At 46.7% G+C, this 12,259-nt stretch overlaps 1 protein-coding gene across 1 annotated transcript; it reads left to right on the top strand.

Moving 5' to 3' along the window:
- Positions 1-726: 726 nt before the first annotated feature.
- Positions 727-11,944, top strand: LOC147205996 (fibroblast growth factor 6-like). The gene is made up of 3 exons (XM_086109691.1): positions 727-1,252; positions 1,792-1,895; positions 10,219-11,944. The coding sequence occupies exons 1-3, from the start codon at positions 904-906 to the stop codon at positions 10,393-10,395; spliced, it is 630 nt and encodes a 209-aa protein (XP_085965817.1). The 5' UTR covers positions 727-903; the 3' UTR covers positions 10,396-11,944.
- The last annotated feature ends 315 nt before the right edge of the window (positions 11,945-12,259 follow it).

The raw sequence follows: 12,259 nt of genomic DNA, 5'->3' as shown, positions 1-12,259 counted from the left end.
GTGAAAAACTACATGGGACATTTTTTTACTTGACTGAGTACTTCATTATTTGTAGTACTACCTTTTATGAGTAAATATACTACATGATACTTTTTAATGGAAAAAGATACCACATACAGTACTTCGACGTGATTTGTCGTGAATCATTTTTGAACCGTCACATTGAATTGATAAAATCGCACACAACACACTTGATCTCTCGGGTGGCACTCACTGGGGTAGACGATGTCATCCAGAAATTTGTTTGCTAAAATTGTTGAAGGTTGCAGAAGAAGAAGTGGCACCGCAGGAGCCTTGTCATTGCTCTCCAGTGACAAGTGGGACTGTTTTTACACCTTCTTTCTAAATAAGGAAGCGGCCTGACAGACATATGACCACCGACCCAATTTGGGTGCTGCCGTGAGCCCACTCAACCCCCCTTACGCCCCTTACTGGGCCAGCAATGACAAAACATTGAAGGCGCTTTCTTGCTGCCATCAGGGCCCTCTCCAGCCTTACGTTGGGAATCAGATCCTGGGATGATGCGGAGCCCCTGGCTGGCCTGATAGTGGGCTCTCAATTCTTCCTTTCTTTGTTTTGTGTGTTTGTTTCTGTTTTAGTGCATGGTGAATTTCTTGCAACTCTTCTTTTTGGTCGAGGGGCAAGGAGAGAGAGCAAGTGCGTGCGTGTGGGGGGGAGAGAGAGAGGGGTGGAGGTAGGAGCTGCAAAACATGGTAATCACCAGCAGCAGCACCAGCACCATCACCTCCAGCGTCTCCTCTCCTCCTCTGCACCGGGGCTTGCGTTTCATGCCCTGGACAGCTCCAGAAATAACCCTCAGCCAGCATGCCGAAGGGAGAAAAACAAGAAGAGCGGTATTTTTAGGCTCATTAATTTGGACCACGTGGTCTGAAGGTAAACCGGATGGCCGGAGCTCACAGGCTCCTCGTCAGTATGTCCTGCGAGGCCGGCACGCCGCACTGGACGCTGACCGCGGCGGTTCTCCTGAGCCTCCTGCTGGGCATCGTGTCTGCGTACCCGCTCCCGAGCGGCCGGACAAATGGCACCTTGCTGCTGGAGAAGCGCTGGGAGACGCTCTTCTCTCGCTCCGTGCTCGGGATCTCCGGGGAGAAGCCGGAGCTCAACTGGGAGAGTGACTACCTGCTGGGCATCAAGAGAGTGCGGAGGCTCTACTGCAACGTGGGCATCGGCTTCCACCTCCAGATCCTCCGCGACGGCACGATCAACGGTGCCCACCACGAGAACCCGTACAGTGAGTTCTTCCGTGTCATTTGCATGATCGTGCGTCATCTCAGTGGGGGGTGCAAAGACAATTCTATTAAAAAACAAACAGCACCGAGTGACAACCCCCCCCCCCCCCACCCCCGGGCCCCCGTCCCTTGCCCTCCTCTCCGCTCTTCTTCTCTTCCCTTCTTCCTCCCCCTCTCCTCGAGCATGACATGAATGTATGGACGCTTTTAGACACAACTTATTTTTACGCTGTGGGCCAGCTCGGGCGGGCCTGTGGCGGTGGAGCCCACGACCACGCAAATGGCGCAATCCCGACACGCACGCGCGCGCGCGCACACACTCCAACACAAATAAATAAATAATTCAATGCGATCGGATGTGAAGGATGCAGAACAAAGAGTCGTCACTCCGCAAGGTTACACCCAGAAGCGCGGAGAGGGAGCATAATGCATGCGAAATCCTAAACATAATTCTAGTTAAAGGAAAAAGACCCCCCCCCCCCCCGCCCCTGAAACCCCTCCGGTCAGCCGTCCTGCTCCCTGATATTATTTATGCTTTCAGGTCTCATTGAGATCTCCACGGTGGAGAGAGGAGTGGTGAGCCTGTACGGAGTCAAGAGTGACTTGTATGTCGCCATGAACAGACGTGGGAGGTTGTATGGGACGGTAGGTGTGCACCCCCGTTTTACTTGCACCGGAACGACGTGTGAATGGTTCGATAAGTGCTGGCGATTAATGTGCTTGAGCCAGTAGGATTGACACATTCCAAATAGTTGACATCAGGAACTTGTCAATTGGGCCCCCTGACGAAGAAGTCAAATGCAAGACACTGATATATGCATTGCATCTGTCTCCTAACATTCTTATAATGCCAAATCACAAACTCGGTGACAAGCTCAGACCATGTGCATGAAGATAACGGTCTAAATGCAATAAAAACTCATCTATTTATTAACACATGAGCTGGAGCTACTCCAGCTGAATTTTGACCAGAGGTGAGGTACACCCAGGACTGGTCGCCAGCCAATTACACTCAATTAAAATTTAGTCTTTGATAAACCATGCATGCATGTGTTTCAAACGTGGGAGGACATCCGGGCGGACTGCAGGAAGCCCAGAGCTCAGAACTGTGAGACGTCACTATGCATACCGTGCCGCCCAACAAATAATTAAAAAAAAATATATATATAACAAACAAAACTATAAAGGGGTGCCGGTCTGGGGTGCCTCTACTTTTGACTTATTCAGTTATTGTGGTTTGGAAGGACGTCCGTCAAAAGTGATTGTCAGGATTTATTCTCTAGACAGGTGATGAGTACCTACAAAACTATTAAAAGCAATATTTTGTAGGTGTTGTGGCATCACTATGAGCTATAATTACAATTTTATAAGCGAGTCGCTTAAAGCCACAGTTCTCGAGTTGGGTCGCTAACTGACCGATTTAAACATTCCAACTCAGTCATCCTTGGCATCAGCGGAGCAGAGAAATAGCCCCTTTATCGCTGTATCTCTTGGACATCACCGTTTGTGGAGTGAAAACAAAAAATAACACTGGTCAACTGAGAATTTTCATCAGAAGTGGCATATGCGTCTGTCAATGTATTTTTGGTGCTGATTCAAAAATGTCTTTCCTTTTTTATCGCAGATCAGGTTTTTGAGATGTTGTTTTCATTTTTTGTTTTTATGTTTGAGCTAAAAAAAAAAGCTTGTGTAATATGGATTTTACCATGCGGTGTAGTTTATAGCTGTGACGTAGGGAAAAAAAATCCTCCCGTTGCGGAATTTAATTCCTTAATTTATGACTAAATATATTACTACACGACATATTACTATTTTTATTGTAATTACTATGACAAAAACCTGATGTGTGCTGGAGAGAGAAAACAAAGGTGGATTCAAAATCTGTGCAAAAAAAAAATCTAAAAAAAAGTTCAGTAAAAATGTAAATACCGACATAATGGACCACAGTTAGAAATAAAACCGACATTTACTCATTATTAATAAAATGTAAAATCAATAAAATCGAATTGAACTTTGGGTGGCCAGGTTGTCCAGTGGTTAGCGTTTAGACATCACAGTGCAGAAGTACCGTGTTCAATTCCAGCTCCGGCTTCCCTGTGTGGAGTTTGCATGTTCCACCCGGGCCTGCGTGGGTTTTCTCCAGGTACTCCCACATTTCAAAAACATGCATGGCAGGCTGATTGAACACTCCAAATTGTCCCTAGGTGTGAGTGTGAGCGCGGACGGTTGTTCGTCTGTGTGTGCCCTGCGATTGGCTGGCAACCGGTTCAGGGTGTCCCCGCCTAATGCCTGAAGACGGCTGGGATAGGCTCCAGCACGCCCGCGGATGAGGGGATCGGAAAATGCAATGCAGAATTGCGCTTTGATAAGAAGTCACATTGTGCGTCTTTCCCTTCTTTCAGTGTATTTAGTTTTTCTATTCTCAGTCTTTTAATACCAATTGTTTTGGCTGTTTCTTTTTTTGGAGTTCCCACCAAAAGGCAAGGAAAAAAAGAGAAAAGAAACAAAACAAATGCCCAGAATAATTTAGGCATCTCTTACTGGAATGTTTTGGTTGAGGGGCAGTCTGGTGGTGGTGGTGTGGTTTTCACGTCTGCCTCACAGTTCTGAGGCTTATGGGTTGAATTCAGCTGCGGCCTTCCTGTGTTGAGTTCTTGCTGTGCGTGTCTGGGATTTCTCTGGATTCTTCCCACATTTCAAAAAATAAAAAATAAAACAAGGCATGTTGGGAACTTGGGATCATTAAAGACTCAAAGTTGTCCATAAGTGAGAATGAAGTGGGAGTACCGGTATATGTTTTGTCTAAATGTGCCACGTGAGGATGAAAACAAGCACTGAAGCATATAGATTGCTTTAAAAAAAAAACTTTAATCATTAAAAAAAAAAAAAAGTCTGCCTGTTCAGTTAATAATGAGGACATGGACGAAGGCATTTTGGTTGAATTCTGAGCGATCCAAAGTTGGAGGCGTTCAACCAGAGCTGTATCATCCCATTGTGCTGTATTTCTTGAACACATTCAGTGTGATGGGTCCACAGTATAGCCAACACTTAACCTTATGCGTTTTGTGTTCTTTTAACATCTGCTTCGGACATGCTCAAAGGTACTTGACTTGAGTTGGAGAGATTTGTGTGCATGTCAGCAGTAACCTTGATGTCACTGGCGCTGAAATGACAATGACACGTGTTCCCGTTGGTGGCGGCCGCTTGGCTTGTGGGCTGACATCCTTGACAGGCAGAATGTATCTCCTCTCGAGTGATGAAGTGTTAGCTTGCCACTGTGCTGGTGATCTGATAAGCGATTGAATTTAGCCACATGGAGGCAGCCGGCTCGCCTGCTATAGACACGCCGTGTTGGCCAGTCAGCACTGCAGAGCTTGCACCGCATGTTTCCTTTATAGTGGTGGCTGATGTTTTGTTGACTACTGAGGGACTTGAAAGATTCTTGTTCGCCTCAAAGCAAACCTTCTTGGATTTTGTTCGATTTAATTAGAAGCTTTCAAATGTACCGGATTTTGGATTGCGTTGAAAGTTGTTCAAATTAGTCCAGTGAGTGTGGTCAAGGGCTGGAACCTATATTATGTCTACAATTGTTGAGGTGGCACAGAAATGATGACGTTGAGCCAAATGAAACATAAATATAACAATATTAGCACCTGTTCAATAGTTCAACACTTTTGTCTTTGAATTTCATAACAGGCTATCGTCGTCCTCTGGGAAAATGATAGTTCTTTACTTCCACTGTCCTTGGTGAGAGATTTGATCACTTTTTTTTTCATATTTTGGAGAGCGCCCATATGCCATATGCCAAAAACAGGAAGTGTGTTCTCATTCACTTCAGTAGGAATTTGTACAAAAAGTCATACACTGGACTGGAGTCACTGACTGTTTTGGGGCTCACTTGCATCGCTGCAGGCTGTGGGGCTTCATTCTCCACTTTGTGACAAATTGTCATTTTGATTGCGAAAGTTTGTGTGTCTCACCATGTGCCGTGCTTATGACTGGCGACCAGTCCTGGGTGCATTCTGCACATTGTGTGAAGTCAGCCTGGAGAGGCTCCAGTTGATCTGATCAGGAGAAGCAATCTCGAAAATGAATGGATATATTGGACTTATTCACCCTCTTCTCTCGGACATCAACTTGAGTTTTGAACCCGATGGAAAGTACTGTTTATGAATGTATTTTGATATTTTTATCTGCAAAGTTTGTTGCTTCTGACATTTATAGTAACTGTAAAGGAATGGCCTTTATTGTGATGTCACACACAAGCCCAAATGTCTTGTGAGCATCTTAGTTGGCTGTCTGCCTTCTGGTTCATGGGCAATGTCTAAAGACAAATGGATGGGACTCTGCGTTTTTTTTTTTTCCTGGGGCTGGAAGGATGATTCCCTTCTGACCCAAACCGTAAAAAGATTGAAATGCTGCGTGTGTGTGTGTGTATGTGTGTGTGTGTGTGTGTGTGTGTGTGTGTGTGTGTGTGTGTATATATATATATATATATATATATATATATATATATATATAGCGGCTGGATAGCTCAGTTGGTAAGGCATCGGTTTGGTGTACGGGAGACGGTGGTTCAAATCCCGCTTGGGGCAAAAATTAGCACATAACACCATCCAGTGTGGGTCCTTGGGCAAGATCCTTCACGCTAATGCCTACCTCATACAATGATGAGAGACAATAAAACGAATGACATGCCGGCTCAGACGTCGCCCGGCCAAACAAGGTCTGCGTCAGGTGCTGGGGAACCAGAGCACCTTGATGAAAAATGGGCTACTGGAACAAAGTGGAGATGGGCGAGATGCGATAACATGGCTCTGTTGGAATGCTACTACTCAAGCAACCCTAGTCAGAGGGGTTACATGCAGAGAATGTGTTCTAAATGGTTACTTCGAAACCCACAGTCTCGGTTGACCACGAAACAACTAGTAGCTCAGTGTTCCAACATCCACAAACGGCAACTGCTGTCACAACTTGAGATTGATGAGGTACAACGCAGGTTCCATGGTGAAGGGCCCCAGGCTGCCAGATCAGAGGAGGAGGTCATACCAGAGATTGGGAGGCAAGCCCCAATGAATGGAGATGAGATTGGGAGGCCAGCCCCAATGAATGAAACTCTGAGCGAGGCAGCAACTGACCTGAAAGCTAAGATCATGGCGAGAATGAAAGCTGGGCAACCTAGAAACCGATTACAACGGCTGTGTGAAGTACCACCTGAAAGCCTCTTGGAAAGTGTGAATGCAGCACTGAGGGTGATCCCTACCGTAACGATCACGGAAACCAATGAGCTGATATACGCTTCAGCATCAGTGATCCTAGAGATGCTTGGCTATAAGAGCAACCATGGAAGCCATGAGATACGTTATCCACCATGGAAAAGACGGTTGGAGGCTAAGATCAAGGCGGCTCGGAAAGATGTGAGTCAATTGACGGAGGCCCAGAGAGGTGTGATGAAAAGGCCGACACCCGAGAGGTACATCCAGATGACCATACCTGAAGCACTCTAAACTGCCAAACAAAGGCTCCAAGCCTTGTCCAGCCGCCTAAAGCGGTACACGAAAGAGAATGAGGCCAGACGAATAAACAGGCTGTGCGCAACACAACCTGCGAAAGTGTACGCTCAGTGGCAGGGTCCTAACAACAGAGCTGACCCACCAAGACTGGAAACTGAAAGGTACTGGAAAGGCATATGGGAGAAGGAGGTTGCACATAACAGCAGTGCACAATGGCTGGTGACCCTGAGAGAGGAGCACAGCAACCTCCCTGAACAGAACCCAGTTACCATAACAGTGGCAGACATACAGGAAAGAGTCTCAGATATGAAGAACTGGACAGCACCAGGCCCGGACATGGTCCACACCTACTGGCTAAAGAAACTCACAGCACTCCATGAGCGCCTAGCAGCACAAATGAACCAGCTGCTGAGGGATGGGACTCACCCAGGATGGCTAACGGAAGGGCGAACGATCCTGATCATGAAGGATCCCTCAAAGGGTGCAGTCCCATTCAACTGTCGGCCAATAACCTGTCTCTCCACAACATGGAAGCTCATGTCAGGCATCATTGCGGCTAAGACAAGTGGACACATGGATCAATACATGAGCGAAGCACAGAAGGGCACTGGTAGAGATACCAGAGGAGCCAAACATCAGCTCCTGGTTGACAGAACAGTCGCACAAGACTGAAGGTCCCGAAATACCAACCTGTGCACAGCCTGGATTGATTACAAGAAAAAGCATATGACTCGATGCCACATACATGGATCACTGAATGCTTGGAGTTGTATAAGGTGAACAGGACCCTAAGAGCCTTCGTTGCGAACTCGATGAGGATGTGGAAAACCACACTTGAAGCCAATGGCAAGCCACTTACCCAAGTGTCCATCAAATGTGGCATATACCAAGGTGATGCACTCTCCCCACTGCTGTTCTGCATAGGACTGAACCCCCTAAGCCAAGTAATCACCAAGACAGGCTATGGATACCGCTCAGAAATGGAGCTACGATCAGTCACCTCCTCTACATGGTTGACATAAAGCTGTATGCTAAGAGCGAAAGGGACATAGATTCCCTGATCCACACAACCAGGATCTACAGCAGCGACATCGGGATGTCATTCGGGCTTGAGAAATGTAGTCGGATGGTGACTAAGAGAGGAAAGGTAGTCCGCACTGAAAGAACAATAGCAGACATTGAGGACAGCTACAAGTACCTCGGTATACCACAAGCCAATGGCAACCTCGAACTGGCAACAAGGAAAGCGGCTACGGCCAAATACCTCCAGCGAGTGAGGCAAGTCCTAAGAAGCCAGCTCAATGGCAAGAATAAGACCCGGGCAATAAACAGCTATGCCCTGCCAGTGATCAGATACCCTGCAGGAATAATAAGGTCGCCAAAGGAAGAGATTCAGACCATGGACGTTAAGACTCCTAACCATGCATGGAGGGTTCCATCCCAAATCCAGCACCCTGAGACTGTACGCAAGCCGAAAGGAAGGAGGCCGGGGACTAGTGAGTGTGAGAGCCACTGTCCAGGATGAAACATCCAAGCTCCATGAATACATCAAGGAGAAGGCTCCAACGGATGACGTACTCAGAGAATGTCTCAGACAATGGGGAACAGAGGATGAGGCGCTGGAAGAGGGACCATCATGGGAGGACAAGCCCCTACACGGGAAGTACCACCGGACCATAACTGAAGTGGCTGATCTCAAGAAGTCCTATCAGTGGCTAGAGAGTGCTGGCCTGAAGGATAGCACAGAGGCACTCATCCTGGCTGCTCAGGAGCAGGCCCTGAGCACCAGAGCCATTGAGGCCCAGATATACCACACCAGACAAGACCCAAGGTGTAGGTTGTGCAAAGAGGCACCTGAGACAATCCAACACATAACTGCAGGGTGTAAGATGCTGGCAGGGAAAGCCTACATGGAACGCCATAACCAGGTGGCTGGCATAGTCTACCGAAACATCTGTGCGGAGTATGGACTGGAAATAGACCTTGGAGTGTGGACCCCAAGGTCAAAATGGGAAACACCTCCGAAGGTGGTGGAGAATGACAGAGTGAAGATCCTGTGGGACTTCCAGATCCAGACTGACAAGATGGTAGTGGCGAACCAACCAGATATCGTGATCATAGATAAAGGGCAGAGGAATAATGTAGTGGATGTCGCGGTCCCAAGTGATGGAAACATCAGAAAGAAGGAACATGAGAAACTCGAGAAATACCAAGGGCTCAGAGAGGAGCTGGAGAGAGCCTGGAAGGTAAAGGTGACAGTCGTGCCTGTGGTGGTCGGAGCACTCGGGCAGTGACCCCCAAACTAGATGAGTGGTTGCAACAGATCCCGGGAACAACATCGGACATCTCAGTCCAGAAATGTGCAGTGCTGGGAACAGCAAGGATACTGCGCAGAACCCTCAAGCTTCCTGGCCTCTTGTAGAGGACCCGAGCTGAATGAGGGACGGACACCACCCGAGGGGTGAGACGAGGATTTTTTAAAATTATATATATATATATATATATATATATATATATTGTGTGTGTGTGTGTTTGTCTGCATGTTCGTTTACTTTGCAGGCTACTTCCTGGTTTATGGAGGAGGGTTGAGGACAGTATGATTACGCGGAGGAGTGTGATGAAACAATTCCAGTGCAAACATGGAAAATTTGAAATGATTTGCTTCTATCTCAACTTGCACCAAGATGTAACAGGTTCTTGCTCATCGTATCGAATTTGCGTCATCCTAACACACTAAATACTGGCAAAACAATGGTTCATCAAATCAATAACTCTTCCCCCGATGCTTTGGCCAGAATGCCGTTTGATGTGTGGATCAAATTTCTGGATGACTTGTTTATCACGACTGGACATATACAGAGGAATCTCGATCAGAGTACAGTGGCAAAACAATGGCTAACATTACCGTAACATAGTTGCAGCATTCCTTTTTATCCAACAGCATAAAATTTTAGTGCCTTAGCTCCATGTGTGTAATCGACGACCACCTGGTGGCCAAAGCCCACATACTAGAAGGAGGCCCACTGAATCACAGAAAAGTACGAAAAAAACCCTTTTATTTACAATACTGTAGAGTGCCTTTTTTTCTTTTCGAAACTGAAGTTAAAGCATTTTTTTGTTTGTTTTTGAGTGGCGGGCAGGAAAGGATGAACAGTGTTTTCATTCATTTCAATTGGGACAGATGACGAGTGCGGTCCCAGATCTATTTCACCATGGAAGCCGAGCCCCCTCTGGATCGTGTATTTGTTTCAAAACTTCCAAAAGTGAAACTCATTCATAATGCAGCTTCACCTTACACAGAGTAAAGATGTCATGATGGATTTACTCTCATTTTGATTGACAGCTGACGAAAACCCCAAATTCACCATGCCAGGGAATTTGGAGTTTTTGCAAATGTAGGAATGAGACCAGAAGGGAGCTTGTGAAAATGACTTTGCCACCTGTGTCCTCTCCAGACAGTCTTCCATGACGAGTGCAAGTTCCGAGAGAGGATGCTCCCCAACAACTACAACGCCTACGAGTCGCTGGCGTACAGAGGCTCCTTCGTGGCGCTCAGCAAGCACGGCCGCGTCAAGAGGGGCAACAAGGCCACCACTGCCATGACTGTGACGCACTTCCTACCCCGAATATGACCTCCCCCGAGCAAAGACTGGCAATAACACACTTATTTGCACATGTGGATTCTTTCCCAGGTAACTTCAATACCCGATCCATTCTGTACATCCATAAAAAACCCACCACGGTCTGTCATAGAGAGAATATCCAATAGTATTTATTCAGACTTTATATGTATATTTGGGTAGCTTACTTTGTATTAGAAATGATGAAATGCCTTTCTTTGCTGCTTTGTTGGATTTCAAACCAATTTGTGTTGGGTGGGGGGGAGGAGGCTTCATTGGTCTCTTCATTCTACTGTATGGGTGCTTGCTGGAGTCAGTGGAGTGGGTGCCCCCTTCTTTTTGGAGATGATCAATGTATTACCTCAAAGCACCAAAAACTCTGAAAAATATACATGCATGGAACTTATACTGAGGAAAAAAAAATGTAAGTGAACATGTTTTTGTTGTGCACCATCTCCGTTTGTTGGATATCGTCTCTGACAGGGCAGCTCAAGCACTTGCAAATATGGCGGTGGTTGTTCTTGTTTTGTCATGAGGTAGCGGTGCCTTGAATTCCTATTCTGCCCCCCCCCCCCCCCTTGCATGCAAGTATCGCCAGTGCTTAAGTCAGAAATAGGAATGACAGACAAGCCATCACTCCGCAAGTCAGACGCCAGCGTTGGTCTTGAGCCCCATTCCAGGAAGGCCACACGATGTTCCCTCCGGGAATGAGCTAAATTAAGTGAATTGTGATTGCAGAGCCTTTTCGAAACATTTGAAAGAAAGAAATCGGGCCCCGGAGGGAGTTTTGACAATCCCGCAATTTGGTGATCAAAAGTCTTTGTGGACATGCCATTGTCATCCAAGTATGAAGGAAACCTCATTTTTCTCACTTAGGTTGAGAGTGCGCCGTCTGGCATTTAGACAAAAGAGTGACGGAGGCTTCCCTTTTGGTTTGGCCTTTATGCAGGAAATAGCGTGGATGCTACTGTTGATTAGTCAGTTCACTGTCAATGAGAGTCCGCTCTGATGGACATCAGGATTCGACACTTCAGGTACCCCAGTCTCTCCCATCTAGTATGACATTTGTCTTTATTATTGATGAAATGTATTTATGCAAATTGGTCACTGAGTATGTAGCATACTTTTCCTTGAATGCAGCCCTTTGAGATACTGTAATTTGGCGATGGGTCGGGGAGGGGGCGAAGGCCACGACGGCAGCGATGCTCCAAGTTGGACTTTTAAGGGTCCCTGCGAGTGGTCGCCGTTGTTGATTGAACGATGCGAGTGATGCGGACGAACACTGCGGGCCCCCCCCATCCATCCCAGCCACTTGTGTACTGAGGCTTTCGGTGCTGACGTCTCGTTCTCGGGTTACTGACGTTTCGTTGTTTTCTTGTGGCGACCTTGTTCTTTGAGCAGCATGACAAGCGAGCCTCTCGTGTTTTCTCATGCGGATTGAGATGAGGATGTCATGACTCATCGACACCGTTTTCGGCCCCGCTGAAACGCGCTGCAATCAGTGTTTAGTTTTTGGGTACAGTGGAACCTCTGAAGTACTAAAGTTGCTCAGTCGAGCGATTCTGGGAAGTGGGGTGGGGGGGGGGGGGAGCTCAAACGTCACAAATATTTTTCTTTGGCTTTTTGAGACATGGATTCCAATTGCCACAAAAGAGGCAGGGAATGCTCCTCAATACAATATCCCTGGAGAACCCACTGAGTCAAATTTGGCCCCTATAAATTCTGCTATTCAAATGCTACCCTTAAATCCCAAAGGGTCAAATTTGGCCCTTATCCTAAATTAGGATTCAGGCATTGAATATTTGAAAAAAACACATTTTGGTGTTCAGTGAACATATAGCAGTCATTTAATGGACAATTCATCATTTTCCAAAGA

The sequence above is a fragment of the Hippocampus guttulatus genome, chromosome 4 (genome assembly GCF_054856545.1).
Source record: "Hippocampus guttulatus isolate MCC_2025c chromosome 4, RoL_Hgut_1.0, whole genome shotgun sequence".
NCBI lineage: Eukaryota > Metazoa > Chordata > Actinopteri > Syngnathiformes > Syngnathidae > Hippocampus > Hippocampus guttulatus.
The sequence above is the reverse complement of the archived record's forward strand: the minus strand, read 5'-3'. Positions and strand labels throughout refer to the sequence as shown.